General features: G+C 35.0%; 1 protein-coding gene and 1 pseudogene across 1 annotated transcript; both read left to right on the top strand.

Moving 5' to 3' along the window:
* Positions 1 to 1,557: 1,557 nt before the first annotated feature.
* LOC100792054 (LOB domain-containing protein 37-like) lies at positions 1,558 to 2,199 on the top strand (annotated as a pseudogene).
* A 9,051-nt stretch (positions 2,200 to 11,250) lies between these two features.
* Positions 11,251 to 15,815, top strand: LOC100802477 (heparanase-like protein 3). Its single transcript, XM_003546530.5, has 9 exons — positions 11,251 to 11,759; positions 12,436 to 12,472; positions 12,612 to 12,795; positions 12,906 to 13,051; positions 13,502 to 13,732; positions 13,825 to 14,014; positions 14,322 to 14,447; positions 14,792 to 14,891; positions 15,231 to 15,815. Exons 1-9 carry the CDS (start codon positions 11,514 to 11,516, stop codon positions 15,585 to 15,587), a joined length of 1,617 nt encoding a protein of 538 aa, XP_003546578.1. The 5' UTR covers positions 11,251 to 11,513; the 3' UTR covers positions 15,588 to 15,815.
* Positions 15,816 to 21,274: the final 5,459 nt, after the last annotated feature.

Below are 21,274 nucleotides of genomic sequence, written 5' to 3'. Positions count from 1 at the left end.
CAAAATTCAAAATATATCGTAAAACTGCTTTGAGTTTGGAATAATTCACGAGTTAAAGTAAAAGTCATTACACTGTCATGACTAATAAGATTGCCTTTAAATTAATCAGGTGTCAATTACACCGTGAGCTGAGCCCATTTCAACTTCCAAATTTAATGCGAGTTAGGTTATGTAACACTCAGAAAACCTTCATTTTTTTTTTGGTAGAAAAAACCTAAGATCTTTATTATCAAAGAAGTAGTGATGTTGTTGTTGTTTTCGCTTTGGCCTGCAAAAGCTAAAGAGGCAGTGCCTTACTTCGTCCGCAAACCAACCATTTTTGTACGTTCCTTCAAGAAAGCACACTCTTACCCTATCACCAACCAACATCATGTTATTCTAAAGCTCCTTTTGGTTCTTCACCCAACAAAGAGTACCCTTTGATTCTTATTGATATTCCAATTTTTCATGATAAAGGGAAAAAATTTATCCAAAAAATATTAGGAGAACTTTAAGACATTAGAGAAGGACCACTTAATAACTTTATTAAGATTTTTTTTATATCTATAGTCTCTTTCATAACATTTTATATGATCATAAAAGATATTAAGTATTCTCAGTACAACACAATAATAGACAATAATTAATTATAATAAAACTCAATTATAATTATAAATATTAAGAGAAATTAATATAGCAACAAAAGATTTTTTAGTAGGTGAGACATCATAGTTAAAAGTTATAATGTCTATCTATCTAAATATAAGAAATCCTATTTAATATCAAATAATTTAAATTTATTGTTAATTACAAAATCATGGGTGAAATTCATTAAAGGATGAGATGAGATATATATAAATTTGTGATTTTCAATAAATTCTAATTAGTAGTAAAATATGTATTTAAAAATTTGTGCTAAGGAGTGTATTTCTAACTTATCTCATAGTGCTATTTTTACCTTTTCTTAATGTATTAAATTTTAAATTTAAATATAGTTTTGATCTTTCTAGTATCACAACATGATATTGTTGTAATGGATGATGTGACTTATGAAAATTAGAAAATAAATTATCACAATATTAAAGATGAAACTTCAACTCATCACCCTTAACTCCAACAATACATTTTAAACTAGAATATACTCATATTATTTCATTAAAAATCAATGGCTTAGTTAAGTTTTTCATACCTGAAATATAGTTCACTTTCAAAAAACTACTTAACATTCATTTTTTCTCCAAGATACATAGAAAATTTTTGCGTTCCATTTTAGTATCTGTCTTCAGACTGCTTCCGTTAAGTGATGATGTGACAGATGGAGTATCACGTCATCATGCCTAGTCACTAACCATGTATGCATAGGTCACCACATCAATGCCACATCATCAACTTCTTCCTCTCAAAGTTCCATTCTTCGTTTCTCCATCTTCTTTTCCCCGTTTTTCTTCTCTTTGTTCTCCTCTCTGTCTCTCTCACTTTCATGTGAGGTGATTTTGCAAAGAGTTTTCACAACCACAACAAAACATAAACCACACACTCTCCTAACTTGAGGTTATTTTTTTCTTACCCTAAAGAGGCATGAGTTGTAATGGGTGTAGTGTCCTTCGAAAGGGTTGCAACAAGTCTTGTATCCTACTTTCGTTTTTTTTTCATCTCTGATATTTTTTTTTCTTTTATGCACCTCTGTTTCAATCTCTATTGTTTGAAGCGTGTGGAAGAATGATGAACCTTGTCAATGGTGATGTGGGACTTTTGTGGACCGGAAACTGGCACGTTTGCTAGACAGTGGTTGAGACGGTGCTCCGCGGTGGCACCGTCAAGCCCGTGCCGGAGCTTCTTGGCCTAGATGCTCCCACTCCCACCGCCGATGATGCCTCCGAAGGAGAAGTTATTTGTACCAACAAGTGGAAAGTCCGAGATCTGAACCCAAACTTTTGGTTCCTGGGTTTGAGGTCTGATAAGGGTGGTTTTGGCGGTAAATGCAAGCGATTTGAAGAGCTCGCCAAGCTTCAGATAGCTATGATGGATCTCAATCTCTGGTTGACGCCAAGTTTTCTGCAGAAAGTGGTGAGCTTCAGTTGCCGACAAGAAATTCGTGGGTCGGGATCTCCGTCGATGAACTCTGAGGAGTCCGGGATAACGACAACGTGTTTGGAGAGCGGGATCAGAGATCACTATGCTCCTGACGGAGACCGAAAAGTGCTAAACCTTTTCATTTGATGACATTTTTCATGACGGTGGAGAAGAGGAAGAAGTTGATGATGTGGCGTTGATGTAGCAACATGTGCTTACATGGTTAGTGACTAGGCATGATGACATGGCACTCCGTCTGCACGTCATCACTTAACGGATGTAGCTTGATGGCAGGTACTAAAATGAAACACAAATTTTTTTAGGTATCTAGGGAAAAAAATGAATGTTAGGTAGTTTTTTGAAAATTAACTATGTTTCAGGTATGAAAAACTTAATTAAGCCAAAATCAATTGCTCAATACAAGAAATAGCATGCTTAAAAGTATAGCAATTAGGATAAAATAAAGTTGCCCTAGCTAATTCATAAGTTACCACATTAGCTTGTCTCTTGATACAACCTATCTCAAAGGTTGAGTTACAGGCCACCAATCTACTACAATCGTGAACTAAGATCCCAGCTTAGAATTGTTAACACTTGAGTTCATAACTTTGTTTGTCACTAAATTACTATCCAACTCGATCTTAACATTTTCAAGCCCTATAGATTCCATGAACTTCAAATATTATTGGAGTCCCCAAGCTTCTCATTTATTGGCATTCATGCAAAGTTGTCTGCAATAGCAACAATAAATCTTCCACAGTTATCCCAAGCACAAATGCCAATTCCTATTGAGTTGTGGCATTTTAAGAACCCAACACATCGACATTACAAGTAAATGAACCTAGTTGAGGCAATCTTCAAGTGCATATATGAATCTATTGAACGACTACCATGATTCACTTGTTGAGCTCTAGACCAGTTTTGTAAAAAATCATCACCTTGTTGTATCACTTGTGAATCTGGATAGGTTTCATTACCTTACAACCTATCGTCGTGCCATCTCCAAAGACTCCATAACAAAATGGCCACTTGTTGTTAGGTATCCAACCTTCTAAATAATGTAAGATGAATTGAGCAAAAGACTCAATGTTATTACATAGATGAAATGCTCCTAGCACCTAATATTTATCTAACACACAACAAAGGAGTGCATTATAGTTTCAACGTCAACTTCACAAAGCAGGCAAACAATGGGGCAATCAACACCACAAAATTTCATATTAGCTCTTATGGGAAAGCATTGTCTACATGATCTTCATATTAAGTTTTTCATCCTTGGTGGAACTTGCAATTGCCATAACATCCTCTAGTCATCAGTCACGTGATAGCTCATATGGTCCGTGAATCCATGCATAATTATTAAATATGCACTCCTTACAGAATAGACATCATTTTCTATGGATACCTTAAATTTCACAAAGGATACACATAACATAATCCACACAATAAACTCATTGTGAAATTTAAGTTTAATCATCATAGCATGAAGATATCCCGTCCCCTTGCCTCCCCCTTGGCTTACATTTCAAATAATGAAGAACCTCACAATCTACCAAAGCATTATCAATTATAGATCTACCAGGCACAAAAGCTGATTGCTCCTCAAATACACATTTTCCCATAACTCCTTTCAATCTGTTAGCAAGCACTTTGGAGATAATTTTATAGATCACATTGTGATAGCACAACAAAGACAACACCAAAAAAGGAAGCAGGAACTACAATAGCAAAACCAGGGGTGCGAATGGCAAAAGCAAAGAGAACAATTACGAGGCCTTCATACCTCAAAGATTTCGTTTGAGAATGCAAAAGCAGAGCTGACCTGGCAGTGATGATTTGCTGAATGATGTTGTCTGCTGCTAGGAGACATTCCTAACCAAATTCTGTTATAGAAATATTCCCTGTGGATTAGGACAAATTCTGTTAGCAGTAGTTCTATATATACCTATGTAAATAATTAGGAAATCAATAAGAAAAGTTACTATCCTTCATTGCCTTTCCTTCTGAACCTTTCTCTTCCCATTGCTTGCGGAGGTACTGGCCCTCGAAGCCAGCCACTAACACCCTTATCAATTGGTGCTCTCATTGCCTTCATGCCCGATTCTGACAAGAACCTGGGTTCCTCAGACCGCCTTGAGGAAGCCCTTATTCGTCTCACCAATCAACATATGTACCTGGGTGAGTCTGTGAATTCCATGACTTTGAAAATTGATGAACTTATCCAGCGCCTTAGCCCTGCCCTGTCACCTTCTTCAACCACTCCACCACCTTTGCCTCCGCCTTCCCCTGTCCCTGCAGTAACACACATAATGAAATTAGACATGCCTCGGTTTGATGGCACCGAGCCACTCGATTGGATCTTTAAGATCAACCAATTTTTTTAGTACCATGGTACTCCAGAGCAGGACAAGCTTAGCATTGCGTCATTCTACATGGAAGGCTACGCCCTCGCATGGTTTCAGTGGATGAACACCAATGGCCAGTTCACCTCTTGGCCGGTGTTCCTCCAAGCTTTGCGTACTCACTTTGCGTCGTCCCAATATGACGATCCTACCAGAGCTCTGTTCAAGCTCACTCAGAAAGGCATCGTGGTCCAGTACCTTTTCGAGTTTGAGGATCTTGCCAACCGAATCATCGGTCTTCCCTCCCCCTTCCTCCTTAGTTGCTTTGTGTCAGGCCTCACACCGGAGATACGGTGGGAGGTGTAGGCCCATCAACCAATGACCTTGGTACAGACCGTCGATCTGGCCTGCTTCTAGCAAGAGAAGATTCTCGACAATCGTCGTCTTCCTCGACCTCGCCCTTCGATTCAACCCATGCACCCACCCCTTACAATACCCATCATACCCTCCCAGCCTTTACCACCCCTCTTACAGCCACCCCCACGTGTTTCACCACCACCCTTGAAGCGACTATCCCGGAGGAGATTGCTTCCCACCGGGAACGGGGTCTATGCTTCAATTGCAAGGAGAAATTCCATAGAGGACACCGTTGTGCCTTTAGGCTTTTTCTCCCCATCGCGGATGAGGATAACCCAGCCCTTTCTAATATATCCATTCTCGACCCACCCGATACACCACCACCCGACCCACCCGATTCAACATATTTATACCCAGCCCAAATTTCTTTGAATTCCTTGGTGGTCCATCTCACGCCAGAAACCATCCGCCTGGTGGGACACCTCGACGACCACCGTCTCCTTCTTCTTGTTGATGGAGGAAGTACTCACAACTTCATCCAACAACAACTTGTGACCCAGTTGGGCTTGTCGTGTCGTGCCACTACTCCCTTGCGGGTCATGGTAGGTAATGGGCAATACCTCGAGTGCCAGTCGATGTGTGAAGCCATTTCAATCACCATTCAGGATATTCCGTTCACCATTGATTTACATGTGTTACCGATATCAGGCACAAATATCGTATTGGGGGTATAGTGGCTCAAAGCTTTGCGATCTATCCTTACTAATTACACAACCTTGTGCATGCAATTCATTTATGAGGGACACTTGGTTAAGCTCTAGGGTGATCGTGAGGCTAACCTGAGTCTCCTGACTTCGACTCAATTACGCCATTTGTGCAAAAAGCAAGGACCTAGATTTTATTTCCATATCGCAGTCCTCTCTGCAGACCCACCTGCATCACATGTGGAGAACTTATCGGCTCCACTCCAGTCTCTCCTCACTCAATTTGGTGCTTTGTTTCAACCCCATCATGAGCTACCACCGGCGCGACCCACTGATCACCACATTCATCTGCTTCCTCAATCCACGCCGGTGAATGTGCGCCCATATAGATATCCTCACTTTCAAAAGCAGGAGATTGAATTACAAGTGGATTCCATGCTCCAAAAGGGGTTGATTCAGCCTAGCACCAGCCCGTTTTCTTCACCGGTGCTACTTGTTAAGAAGCATGATGGCTTGTGGCAGTTCTGCATTGATTACAGAGCATTAAACGCCCTCACCATTAAGGACCAGTTTCCCATTCTAACAATTGATGAGCTCCTCGACGAACTGGGTGACGCTCAGTGCTTCTCCAAGCTTGACCTTCTACAGGGATATCACCAAATTCGCATGCACTCTGAGGACATCCCGAAAATGGCCTTTCGAACTCACCATGGCCACTACGAGTTCAAGGTCATGCCCTTCGGGTTGTGCAACGCCCCATCCTCTTATCACGCGACCATGAACTTAATATTCCGTCCATACCTTTGCCACTTTGTTGTTGTCTTCTTCGACGACATTCTGGTATACAGTGGTTCATTAGAGGCTCATCTGCGTCATTTGGAGATGACTTTCCAGGTATTACTTGACAACCACTTTGTCCTGAAGCTCTCTAAATGCTTCTTTGCCCAACCGCAGGTCGAATACTTGGGGCATTTGGTTTCTCAGAAGGGGGTCAAACCCGTGGCTGCCAAGGTGGCTGTTGTCTCTCAGTGGCCTGTGCCGCAGTCGACAAAAGCGGTGAGGAGCTTCTTAGGCTTGGCCGGATTTTACCGCCGCTTCATCAAGGGATATGCGATGATTGCAGAACCCCTAGTCAAGTCCACTACTATTGACCCTTTTACATGGACGCCGCAGGCACAAGCAGCTTTTGAGCAACTGAAGCAAGCCTTATCAACAACCCTTGTTCTAGCCCTCCCTGATTTTCAACTACCATTCACAATCGAAACAGACGTGTCTAGCACAGGGATGGGTGCGGTGTTGTCACAAAAGGGACATCCCATAGCATACTTCAGTAAACCTTTCAGCCAGAAGCTTCTCTGTGCATCAACATACGTCAGGGAACTGGCCACGATTACCTCTGCAGTGAAGAAATGACTCCAGTACATCTTGGGCCACCCTTTCACAATCATAACAGACCACCGGAGCCTTAAGGAACTGCTAAACCAGGTTATACAAACTCCTGAACAACATATGTACTTGCCACGCTTGCTTTGTTATGATTACCACATCTAGTACAGGCCAGGCACCCTTAATCAGGTCGTGGACACCCTCTCCAGAAGACCAGAACCCACTTCCTCCCTCTCAATGATCTTGTCGCTTCCCTGCTTAGCTTTTCTTGAGGAGATCCACCGTCAATTGGCCAATCACCCTCAATACCACCGTCAACACCACGATATTTCAAACTCTCCGGCGTCGCACCCAGGCTTCACTATCAGTCAAGATCTTATTCTAAAGAACGATCGAATCTGGTTATTGTGGGATTTACCAATCATTGCTTCCCTCCTTGTTGAATATCACGCAACATCCACCGGTGGCCATATGGGCGTCGCCAAGATGATAGGTCATCTCTTGGAAAATTTTCATTGGCCTGGGCTCAAAGAAGACGCCACACAATTCGTCGCCAACTATGTTGAATGCCAATTCACTAAATATGAAACAAAGAAGACGACATGCCTTCTATGCCCCCTTCCGGTACTTTTTCTTCCATGGAAGGACCTCTCTTTGGACTTCATCATCGGCCTTCCTCCATATCAAGGAAAAACAGTTCTCCTCGTGGTTGTTGATTGCTTCTCAAAAGGAATCCATTTGGGTATACTTCCGCCGACACACACTGCACATATGGTGGCTACCCTGTTCATCGACATCATGGTCAAAATACATGGAATTCCCAGAAGCCTCGTCTCCAATAGAGACCTGTTATTTATAAGTGGATTCTGGCAAGAGCTTTTTCGGTTGAGCGGCACGCGTTTGCGAATGAGTTCAGCTTACCATCCTCAGAGTGATGGTCAAACTGAAGTGATGAATCGTATCATTGAGTAATATTTAAGAGCTTTTGTCCATCATTGTCCCGAAGCTTGGGGCAAATTCCTGCCGTGGGTAGAATTGTCTCACAACACCTCATGGAACCTCGACACGGGCACTACACCATACGAGATCACGTTTGGTCATAAGCCTTTCAGTTTCTTGGAGTATCTTTCTACCAATTCGAGCATTGACGCTGTTGATGAGACCTTGACCAACTGGGATGAAGTGTTTCATAGCATTCGCAAGAAGCTGCTTAAAGCCCAAGCTAGCATGAAACTTTAGGCAAACGCAAAACGAAGAGAGGTCCATTACCAAATAGGTGATTGGGTTCTTTTGAAGTTGTGCCCTTATCGGTAGCGATCTGCCAAGGGACCTCAGACAATTTTCGGTAAGCTGACCAAACATTTCTATGGTCCCTTTCAAATTGTTGAACGAATTGGCACCGTAGCTTATCGTTTAGGTCTACCACAAGGAGTACACATTCAATCGGTGTTCCATTGCTCCATGCTCAAACCATTTCGTGGCGACCTCGACAAAGTCAACACTGCTCACTTATCTGATCATTTTGTCAATGATCAACCTGTAATTACTCCTCTAACTATTTTGGATCATCGACACTCATCCCCAATGAAGGATGCTCCTTGGGAAGTATTGGTCCGATGGTAGGGCTTGTCCCCAGATGACACCTCCTAGGAGGACGGGAATCAGTTGCGTCAAGATCACTACCTTGAGGACAAGGTCCTTCTCTAGGGCCACAGGAAGATGACAACACAACAAAGACAACACCGGAAAAGGAAGCAGGAACTACAATAGCAAAACCAGGGGTGCGAATGGCGAAAGCAAAGAGAACAATTACGAGGCCTTCATACCTCAAAGATTTCGTTTGAAAATGCAAAAGCAGAGCTGAGCTGGCAATGATGATTTGCTGAACGATGTTGTCTGCTGCTAGGAGAATTTCCTAACCAAATTCTGTTATAGAAATATTCCCTGTGGATTAGGACAAATTCTGTTAGCAGTAGTTCTATATATACCTATGTAAATAATCAGCAAATCAATAAGAAAAGTTACTATCCTTCATTGCCTTTCCTTCTGAACCTTTCTCTTCCCATTGCTTGCAGAGGTACTGGCCCTCGAAGTCAACTACTAACATCCCTATCACATTGCATAAAAAAAACAAGTCTAAAATCTTTCATACCTTTAGGCTAATCAACCCTAGCTAGAAACTAACACAATAGAAGTATCATTAATCAATGAAGGAAAAACATTATCTTGAAGCCACTAACAACAAGCTAGAAAAACATCCTCCCCGTGCACTTTCCAAAGTCTCTAGTAGAAAGTTGGGTTGAACCATCAGAACCAGGAGCTTTATCAGGTTGCATATGAAAGATTGTTTCCTTAAACTCCTCATGAGTAAATGGTTGAATTAGCATGAAATTATCCTCGTGAGATATATTATGCTCTCCACCTTATGAACAATCGGACCATAAACCCCTTCATTTCCAACAAATAAACCTGCAAAATAATCAAAGGTTAAATTACAAATCTCCTCCAATAATATGTAATCATCAAAATAATGGGTTTTCTTATTGCATAAATGAAAGTGATAATGAGAACCAAAATTACACATATGCTATTACTAAATAAAAATTGCATAGATTAATTAAATAAATGTACAGTATTAATAATATTATTGATAAATCAATACTAATAATATTACTATATTACATTACAAGGACTTAAAAGTATATTCAAGTCAAATCTTATTTAAAAAAAGAAAAAGAGAAGAGGATTTATATCATTAAAAGAAACTTAAAATTCTAATAGATTGATCTACTTAAGTTTATATCTATAATTAATATAATAATAGTATTTATTATTATTATTATTATTATTATTATTTCTTACCATATTTAAAAAAATATATTTTCACCTATTTAAGTTATATATATATATATATATATATATATATATATATATATATATATATATATATATATATATATAAATTATAATTTTCATTCATGTATTAAAGACTTATATTTACTACTACTATATAAACAAACACGTACACATTTATTGGTAAATTATTATTATTATTATAATAGATAAACTAATAATTTAGTAACTATAAATTATTATATATAATATACTTTTACGAAAATATATATGACATAAATATAAATTTTAGTGACTAAAATATGAAAATTAGATGCTCAATATTTATATCATATATTTTTTTAATTAACCTTCTTATAAATTATTTATATTTATTATATTATTGAGGTTAAGTTACAATTTTGATTTTTATTTTTTTCCACAAATTTAGTCCACAAAATTTTTAAAAAATTGTAATTTTAGTTCAATATTTAACTTTGCATTCATTTTATTTTTTATATTCTAATTTGTGATTTTTTTAAATTATATGGTAAATTTCCACCTCTTCTTATCACTAATTCACTAGCAGATCATTACTCAAACTTTAAGTTAATTATTCAATGTATGTAACAGCAAAAATTAAACCAAATTTGTGAATTTGGTTAAATTTGGAAACCAAAATCATGAAAAAGAATTGGAAGATTAAAATTATAGATCACGAATTAAAAGAAGATCAAATTAATTTAAAAACTATTAATTTATTTATTAACATGCTAATAATTTTATTAATTTTATTTGTATTAATTTATCAATATTATTTTAATATTAATAATATATATACATATAATTTTTTATTTAGTAGTAATGAATAATGTACCTTTGATTGCTATTAAAAGTATTATTAATTTTAATTTATATATCAAAGAAATTCATTTTAGTAATAATTAAATGTTGTCGTTAGCGTTTAAATTAGAAATTTTTTAATTTAATTTTTAACATTTTAATATTTTCATCGCCTATTTTCTCATCTTGGCTTAAATTTTTAATCTTATATTTTCTTTCCTGTTAGCTCCTGTTACACCATATTTATACCTGTACAGCATTAAGGTATTAGAAGAAACGTATACGACAAATTTCCATTACGTCATAGTCACATACCAAATAAATTTCCCGTGTCATGTACTTAATTTTATGCAAAAAGATTTGTGAAATTCTTTGTTCTTGTTATTATAAGTTAGTGTTTTTTTTTTAAATTTCTGTAAGTTTTTCTAATTTTCGTATCCGTAGATTAATGTTTTCGTAATTTTGATTGATGTAAAATATTTTGTTAATTAGTTCCTATACATTTATATTTTTGAATTTTAATTCATGCAAACATGAATTTATGACAATTATTAATAAAAAATTAAAATCTTAAAAAAATAATAGTTTAAAAGAATTAAAAATACAAAAAAGTTACAGAAATTAAAATTAAAAAAAAAATACTAATTTACAAAACTAAAATTAAAAAATAAGCAAGAATAAAAAATAAAAAGAAAAAACTTTAACCAGATTTATGCCATTCTGCACACACTTCTTTTTAAACCGATACTTTGAGACGGCCACGATTCATATAAGAAACCAAATCTTTGCAATGCATAAACTGTCTTTGCACAAAACTTTTGTGTAAGACAACCCTTTGCAGCAAAGAAAATTAGTGTAATTAAATTCTCAGTCTTCTTTACATTTTCTATGTCAGTGTAGCACGTGACTCCGCAGTGAAACCTTCACTCCATGGCTTCCTCATTGCCCTTTGAAGCTTGAACTTCGATAAAGATCGTGACTTTGGCTGATTCTGGAAATGAGTTCTCGTATTCGGCTTCTGGGTATTTGCTTGTGGCTGCACTTGACATGCTTCACCTTCATTTTTGGCAACATAGTGAGTGTAAGAGGAGATGCAACTTTGCAAGGGACTGTTGCCATTGATGACAAGGTTGTGATTGGAACCATTGATGATGATTTTGTTTGTGCAACTTTGGATTGGTGGCCTCCTGAGAAATGTGACTATGGAAGATGCAGTTGGGGACTTGCTTCTCTTCTCAATCTGGTACTTTTGCTTCTTTTATCTTTCCTTTTTTTTCAAATAGTTTATGAATCTGGATGGTGAGTTTTGGAATTATGATGGCTGCATATTGTTCCAACACCCAAACTAAAGATGTTTTTTCTTTTTTGCTTTGGCTGCTTTGTTTTCATGGTCTGATGTCTTTCACTGTTTAATGATGTTTTTTTTTTTTTTTTAATTTTGGAAATGATGTTTGAATCTATAATGCATGTCTGGGATCTCTTACCTTAACTGCAAAATAATTCCAGAAGAAGAAAAAGAAATAACTATTTTTTTTAAAAAAAATATCATGTCATTATCCACTCATTGTTTGTGGTGGTGAACAAGGTGATAAGATTCTTACCACATCATTGTGAGATAATAGTATATACCCTTTTTTATTACTTTTCTTATTAATCTATGTTTGCTGACTCTGTCTTCGCAAGGTTTTTTGAAATTCACATCTAGGGGTAACGGGTCTAGCTTAGTCGGTTGAGGAAGGGTGCGTGAGTTATTGTTAACCCCTGACATTGTCTTCGATTCCTACAGATAAAAAAAATTCACATCTGGGTTGAGTTTTTAGTCTTCAATTTTTTTTTTATTTTTTAATTATTTGTTCTAATAAAGTTCGTTTACACCTCCTTCAAAATCTTATACATCTTTTAATTGTCATCTCGTTCAGGACCTCAACAACAAGATTTTCTTAAATGCAGTGAAAGGTAATAGATAATTTACACCTCTGTTGTTGTAATAATGATGGGCAGCAATCAAATTCTTTCATTACTTTCTAATTGGTTATATGATTGCTTTGAGTTTTGAAAGCTTATCAAGGTATTGGTGTTTCTGAATGTTCTGCAGCCTTTTCACCTTTGAAACTTAGACTAGGTGGAAGTTTGCAAGACAAGGTAATATATGGCACTGAAGATAACCACCAACCTTGTACACCTTTTGTTAAGAACCCTTCTGAGATGTTTGGTTTCACTCAAGGGTGCCTCCCAATGGATAGATGGGATGAACTTAACTACTTTTTTGAAAAAGCTGGGTAAAATTCAATTCTCCCTGTGGTGTGTATGTGTGTTTTGAACTAACAAGATTCGCCTTGTTGACTTGAAAGGTATATTTTTAATAACATTTTAAAACTATTTATTTCAGAGCTAAGATTATCTTTGGATTAAATGCTCTTGCTGGAAAATCAATACACAGTGGTTCTGCAAAAGGACCTTGGAACTACACCAATGCCGAGTCCTTTATTCGATATACTGTTGGAAATGGCTACAGCATTTATGGATGGGAACTTGGTAAGTATTTGCTGCTCTTTTTACAAATGCCAAAGCATAGTTATAGAATTCTTTCAATAACCCTGCTCACCGCATATCAAATTCACTGTACCACAAACTGCATACCAAGTTTTCTTTAAAGAAAGTCTAACAATAATAATGTGAAAAGTGACGAACCATGTATCGATACCCATACCACGTATCTGGTAACTATGTGCTAAAGTATTATGTGCCACTGCACAATAAGACTAAAATTGGAAATCACTATCTTTATCAAAATGCTCACAAATATTAATGTTGATATAAAGATGGTATGTTCTTCAATGTTTGAGTTTAAGGAAATAAAATGAGCAAGTTCCCTCTAGAGTTAACTATTCTGTTTGATATCAAAGCATATTGAACGAAATACTTCTTGTACAAGGACCGTGTAATGGATACTAACTAACCATATTGAGTACGTGTCATTGGCAGGCAATGAATTGAGTGGGAGTGGAGTTGGAACAAGCATTACAGCAGACCAATATGCTTTGGATGTTGCTGCTTTACACGACGTAGTTTACAATGCATATGAAAAGACTGAGCCTAAGCCACTAGTAATTGCACCTGGAGGTTTCTTTGATGCAAACTGGTTCAACATATTTATAAGCAAATCAGGAAAATCTATTGATGTGGTCACTCACCACATTTATAACCTTGGACCAGGTACCCTTCACCAAGCAGGCAAATATTCATTATGTTTTACCAATTTCAATGAATTTGGTTATATTTGAAGGCTACTTTATCTTAATATTCAGGAGTTGATGAGCACCTGGTGGAAAGAATTCTGGACCCTTCCTATCTTGATAAAGAGGCTAGCACATTCAGTGGCCTAAAAAATATACTTGCAAGTACAGGTACCTCAGCAACAGCATGGGTTGGTGAGTCTGGAGGTGCCTACAATAGTGGCCATCATCTTGTATCCGATGCATTTGTTTACAGTTTCTGGTTAGTGGCAACTCCACATGATTCAGATTTCATTAATGATTCCTTACAATTAGGGTAAAGTATGTTTTTGGGCACGTAAAATATCTTGAAATTTGATTTTAATTCCTGTAAAAACTCAATAAGTTTATAGCCCCTACATTTTAACATAAACACATGTTTTTAGTCCCTGATAAGGGACTAAAACCACATGGACTAAATGTATTAAATTTTTATAGAAACTAAAACTGAGTTTCAAGATATTTTGAGGGATAAAAAACATATTTTACCCTTAGAAACATTTTGGCTAATGTTATCTTATCACAAACAGGTATTTGGATCAGCTTGGCATGTCAGCTGCTTATGACACTAAAACATATTGCAGACAGAGTTTGATAGGAGGAAACTATGGTTTACTCAATACTACGAATTTTCTGCCAAATCCAGATTACTATAGGTACTAACAATTGAATTTCATAGTCATATTTTATTTGCTCAAGTCATTAGATGGAAAAAAAGCCATAAAACCAGTTTGCAAGGGAGACATGCATTTTTCAGTTCATAATTTCCTTGTTGAAGAATGGGGAGCATAATTATGGACCCACATCTGCATAGTTAATTCATTAATGTATCATTCTTCTATGAATCTACATGTGTCATGTTTGCTTCATTAATTGCTTGACGGACAGTTTTGGCTAATTTGGAAAGGACCCTTTTATCAATAATACAATAAGAGGACCCCATTTCAAATAGATCCACAGTATAGGATGTTTCTGTTGTAATGTGTTTTCTTCTTTGCAGTGCTCTTCTTTGGCACCGACTCATGGGAAGACATGTCCTCTCAACTACCTTCTCTGGGACAAACAAGATAAGAGCTTATGCACACTGTGCAAAGCAATCAGTGAGTGAAATTTTTATCACTTCGATTTTATACATATATATAGGGCCTATTTAGATAAACTTCTCAGAAAGTACTTGTAAGAGAATAAAATAAAAAGTTAAAATAAATTAAATTTCTCCAATAAGTTAAAATTAGTGTTTAGATATGTTAAATGAAATAGCTTATATAAAAGTTGGAATACGAAAGCTGATTTTAATTTCTATAAAAGCTGTATTCATTTTACCATCTTATTTTCTTCTCTTATTAGTATTTATTGAGAATATTATCTAAGCAAGACCATAAAAAAGAGACACACTAACACACTAATGAAACCCGATGTATAATACTCTATTCTTACAGAAAGGAATCACAGTACTATTGATCAACCTGGACAGCAACACAACTGTTGAAGCTGAAGTGACCTTCAACAACAACGCTGAGAGTTTGAGGCACAGAAAGATGTCTAGTCATTCAAAAAGGATGGAACTGCCTCTTGCAAGTGAAACAGCAAGAGAGGAGTACCATCTAACTCCACAGGATGGGGATATACATAGCCAAACAATGGTACTAAATGGAAAAGCTCTGAGTGTAAACTCAGATGGTGACATTCCTCCTTTGGAGCCTATATATGTGAACTCATCAGAGCCAATAAGGGTTGCTGCTTTCTCTATTGTATTTGCCCATTTACCTGATGCTGTTGTTTCAGCCTGTTGCTAAACTAGGTGGCACTAGGGGAGACCAAAATTGGTTTCACTTGGTGGTTGAGCTAATTACATGGAAAACATGTTACTTTTCATTTTATTGTGAAGGAAGAGAATGACAATTATTTAGGTTGAGAACTAGGATTTTGATGGCTTTTATTGTATGCTTTTATACCATTAAGTTTCATTGTGGTCACAAATTGCAAATTGTAAGTTAGTGACCAAATTCAATCTCTTGTCATCACTAAATGAGTCATCCCCTCCTGCTTATTAATTATTGGTTGCTTTTTATAACTGTAATTCTCGTGGTATGGATTAATTGTTTTTTTTTTTCTTTCTTTTTTCTGTTGGCCAACCTGCGTTATCTATTCAAAATGTACTTAATGCTACAATAAGCCTTAGTGAAAGACTTCAAAACTTCACATCTAGTAATTTATTTATGTCATCCCAGTGAAAGAAAAACTAAAACCTCAAATTACCCAATTCGTTGAACACACAAGCCAATGTGAGGAAAACTTTATGTTTGGCCTTTTTTTCCCCCCTTTTTTAAGAACTATTTTAAAGTTTAAAAAATACAAGAGCTTATGTGAGAGTTTAAATCTTCAAAAGTCATTTAAATTTGAGTTTGATGGACATCCTTTCCATAGGAGGTTCCTTGACAATTACGAATTAGTTGGAGGAGCTCTAACTTAGTTAAATTACATGCAATTTAAGCTCGTGTAGTAACTTTGTTATTATCTTAGTAGAAACAAAGAATTTTTTTGAAGGAGGAATATTTAAATATAAAGATAAGAAATTTGACTTGGTTAAACTGTCACTTTGTTCCTGAATTTGTATGACAGATTCTCTTTTAATTCTTAATTGGAAGGAAATTTAAAAAAAAATATTTGAAAAATAAAATTAATAGAGATCTAATTAAGTTAATTCAACATTTGTGTGGGTACAAATTATTGTGAACTTTTTGTCACTAAGTTGGATTTCAAGAAATAAAAAATAATTACTTATAATGAACATAAGAAACTAGGAAGTTATCAATATTCTAGAAATGTTTATCTCCTTAAATAAAAGAAACATTACCTAGATCAATTGCATGTTTTGTTCAACAAACTAGTAATAAATATAAAAATATCAGGTTGAGCGGTCCTACAACAGTCTCGTTAATAACATTGGATTTGTCGTCTCCTACGTCAGTTTAACATTAAATTCTACAGCTTAGTAGGCACGATATGCATTTATTATTTCAAGTAAGGGTCATGCTAGGGTATATTTAGGACATTCATTAAAGAATTAAAGAAAAAATATATATTATAAAAACTATAAGAGAACGTAATAAAATCATAAATAATATAATTTTATGTATTTTAATAAAAAAATTATTTTAATTTCTTAACTAATATTGTGAGGTACTAATTAGCATCTGCCTTTAAGTAATATGTTTATCCTTATTTATAAAATCTCTCTATTTATATATCTTTATGAAAAATATTATCGATAATGTTTTTGACACTCTCTTCTCAACACTCAGGTTATTAAAATTTGTTAAAGATCAACAATTTTGATGGATGTTACTAATTTAAATGAGATCCACTAAAAATTGATAATTATCAAAAAATTTCAACTAATTACATAAAGAATGTTGGAAAAAAGATTAAAAACAATGTAAGTAGCATTTCTCTATTTTTATTTATTCTTTATGATCAAGCTTATTTCAAATAATATACATTTTCTTATTTTTAAAGAACTAATGATTTAGCCTTTACATTGAAATAATATTTATTTCATATCATTAAGATTTGTAATAAATATATAAATACTTTTAAACATATAAAATTATATTATAATTAAAATTTGTCATAAATATCTCTTCAACATATATAAATTATGTTTTAAATTTATAATGAATAATTTATATTATGATATAATGTTATTTTAATTACAAGTATTTTTTTTATAAAATATTACAGTTTAAGTTAGAACTCAAGATATTAAAAGTTATATATTATAAAAGGTAAGTAAGACATTCAAATATTGGATTTTTAATTTATTAATTAATTGTTCTAATAAGTTCACAAGCAACCGTTTACACCACCTTCAAAATCTTATACTTCTTTTATAATTGTCATCTTATTCAGAACCTCAGCAGCACGATTTTGTTAAATGCAGTTAAAGGTAAGAGATAATTTACATCTCTATTGTTGTAATAATAATTAGCAGAAATCAATTTATTTCATTACTTTTTTAATTTATTAGATGATTGCTTTTACTTTTGGGAGTTTATTAAGGTATCCTTGCTTCTGAATGTTTCGCAGCCTTTTCACCTTTGAAACTTGACGGCTTCTGGTATGCGATAGTTAAACAAGTCCTGCACCATGTGAAAAAAATTTCAGTCGTTGGATATAAGCTTATACAAATGAAAGGCACGGATTGAATGTGATAAATTGGTCTCAACCGTTTTTATAAAATTTTCAGTTGCAGAAAGGTATCACAGCACCGGCCATGGCCACCACTTGATGCCCCTATTCGTCCTTTAAAGGAAAATTAATGGTGGTTTAGACTTGAAAAGGAAGCTCCCTCAAAAACATTCATGTAACAGTCTATGCATGCTTGAAAAAGATCTCGTTAAACTTAGATTTGCGAGCGCAGTTTGGTTTTTTCATGAAATTCTTCAAAATCCTTTAACAATTGTTGATGGTTGAAATTTTTAGATTCTTAAAATTTACCCGATTCAATTGGAAATTGTTTAATTTTTGTTCCTAGAACAAAAATTGAACATTAACGGTTAGTGTAAAACGTTAATTGTCACGTGTTCACATATAATTGGTTGTTTAAGAGGTATATGCAATTTATCCTCATAAGGAATTATCTAACTAACACTTACTGATGAAAAACAATTACCCCAACCTAGACTCGTAGACTTCATCCTTGGACTCGAAAACCTTCTCATTACCCCCAAATCCTATCCTTCACATTACCAAAAATCCTAATTCCCTAATTACAACACAAACCCAAACTAAGCAACTTCCTTGTTGCGTTTGCCAAAGTCGCACGTTTCCCTAATTACAACACGTTCCCATGGCAAGGAGTGCATCGTCGTACAACTTTGAGTCCCAAAGTCGGATGTTGTGTTTGTGTAACGTAGAGGTTTTACTAGTGACATCGTGGACTGAGGATAATCCAGAGAAGGGTTTTTATGGTTGTGGTCTATACAGGGTAAGCAATAGTCTTTAGTGTTGGTTCTGTTTTGGTTTGTGTGTTGATTTTTGTGTTTATTTTGCCCATGTAGGTTACAAGTAAAAAATGGTGTCAATTTTTTTAGTGGCACAATCCAATTGTCAATAGTCGTGAGAAGAGGATCATTGTAGCATTGATGAAGAAGGTCAAAGAAAAAGGTTTGCAAACCAAGATAAGTGAAATGAAGTTGAAGGGAAAATTTTTAGGGATTTGATTGGTTTTGTCTTAGATCACTGTTTGCTTGTTGGTGTTTTTATTATGTAGCAGAGGAATGTTATGTAATGGTGGTAATAGTAGTCCATTGCATTTGTGGTTTGGGTTTAGGATGAAATTAAGGTTTATGAGTTGTATTATGTGGTCTTTGATCAAATTAGTTATGGTGTTTTTGTATTATGCTACCATCAGTTTTAGTGTGCAAATTGTATGTAATTAGTGAATGGTTATGCTAATCAAAGAAGAGTTTATTGTTGTTCAGCTTTGGTATTCATTTGGTGTTCGTTTGGTTTTCATTTTGGAAAAATGAAGGTGGTTTAATGTGATAGTAGTTGGAAACAAAATTTGTGTGTTGTGGTGTGGTGTCTGAAAAAATTTTGTGTTGCCTTTTATGCCTGAAAAAATGTTGTGGAGAATGTACACTAATTGAATCATCATGTCATATCTTTGAAAATAGAAGTTAATCAGTCATAATGCATACCACCATGTCATATGTTTGAAAAGTGGCTCTAGCTAGCAGATGAAGATCTACTATAAAAGTTGGAACTTTTGTACCTTATTGGTTTAGATGTTCATTATCAGAACCATGTTTAGAACTTAGCAAACCACATATCATTTTAGTAAAATGTAAAATGCATTCTCAAAAAATTAGCAAATATTGATTTACATGATTTTCAAGGTGCATCGTGTATGTTGAGCATAAGTGAAAAAATAAAGCAGGATTGATTATTTTTCAAGATTTTCTTTATGTCAATTATACTGAGTTGGTTCCTCAATATGGCATGATATGTTTTATAGCTAATCAAATAAAGTACAATATGAACTTAATATATTTGTTTATGTATAAGAATGGTTTTTGTAAAAGTGTGTACCAAAACACCATCCTTATACATTGCAAAAATATAATTACATAAGAGTGCATTACATAGCCTCATAAAACACTACATCCAAAAAATAACAGGGTTTATCTTATCCAGATCCTTCCAAGCATTTGCATCATATACCTTAATTTGGTTCATAACCTTTCCCCAATCAACGACAGTAGTTGCTCTAGCTGTCATCCACATCAATTCTCTCATATGTGCTCTGAGATACTTCTTTCTCCAATCCCCATATAAATGTTTCACACACAACCTATGTTCAACATTATGTCCAAGCTCCTTAATTACCGCAACTAACCCCTACAAATACAAGTGCAAAAATAAATAAAAAATACATCTAAAGTCTTAAAAAAATTACGCATGGTGCAAGCCAACTAACGCACGTTAAAAGTCATCTTAAAACTTAGATTAGGTGAAACTTGAAAGTTTTTCAAGATAATGTAATAGTATATGACACTGAAGTTTGCAAGTTATTCTTAATGAGTTGTTAATTTTAAACTGTTTATTTTAGGGCTAAGATTATCTTTGGATTAAATGTTTTTGCTGGAAAATCAATAGAAGGTGCTTCTGCAATAGGACCTTGGAACTCCACCAAATAGAACTTGAATCATTGTTAAAACACCTAATAATCAATTACATACATAATATGTAATTAATTAACTTTTGACGTAATTGTAGTTTTTATCTTCAATCTTTTAATTTTTGGTGAATTTTATCTCCAACAAATTAATTTGACGTATTTTATTCCACACTATATAAGAAACTTACTAATTTTACCTTGTCATTTGTACATTAATAAGAATAAAAGTTGGGGTAAAATTTGCTAAAAAAAAGTTAAGTGTGAAATTCACCAAAAAGTATAAAACTTGGTTGCAAAATTAGTCCAAAAAAAATGCTAAAATATGTTTGTGATCCGTAATAAAATTTCCTCTGCTTTTGTTTCCTAATGTTTGAAAAGTATTGTTTGAGCCATGCTGTTATGATTTGTGGTGGTTTTAAAACTGTCAATATTCATTTTGAATTACAAATTATAATTTCTAACCATTAGAAACTGCGAGAAACAATTAAAAAAATCAAATCTGAAGAGGGTGGTGAAATGGAGGTGAAACAATGCATCATATTAAACAAAAGAAAAAAAAATCTAGATATGGAATTCTAATGAAAACTTTTATAGCTTCATTCCCCTAGTTATAACCACCTTCACCTAACCTAACCTCCACCTTCGTGCTACCGTCATAGCCGCCAATGCTTAGATCTACAACCTAACACTAAACAAAACCCCCCCAACGCAATTCATATATAACTAAGAAACACTTTAAAACTCGTAATTCCAATCTTGACAGTTTTCAAATTAGAAACGCAAAATCCACTAACACAC

The sequence above is a fragment of the Glycine max genome, chromosome 15 (assembly GCF_000004515.6).
Source record: "Glycine max cultivar Williams 82 chromosome 15, Glycine_max_v4.0, whole genome shotgun sequence".
Taxonomy (NCBI): Eukaryota; Viridiplantae; Streptophyta; class Magnoliopsida; order Fabales; family Fabaceae; genus Glycine; species Glycine max.
Note: the sequence above shows the minus strand (reverse complement) of the source record. Positions and strands in the feature narration are given on the sequence as shown.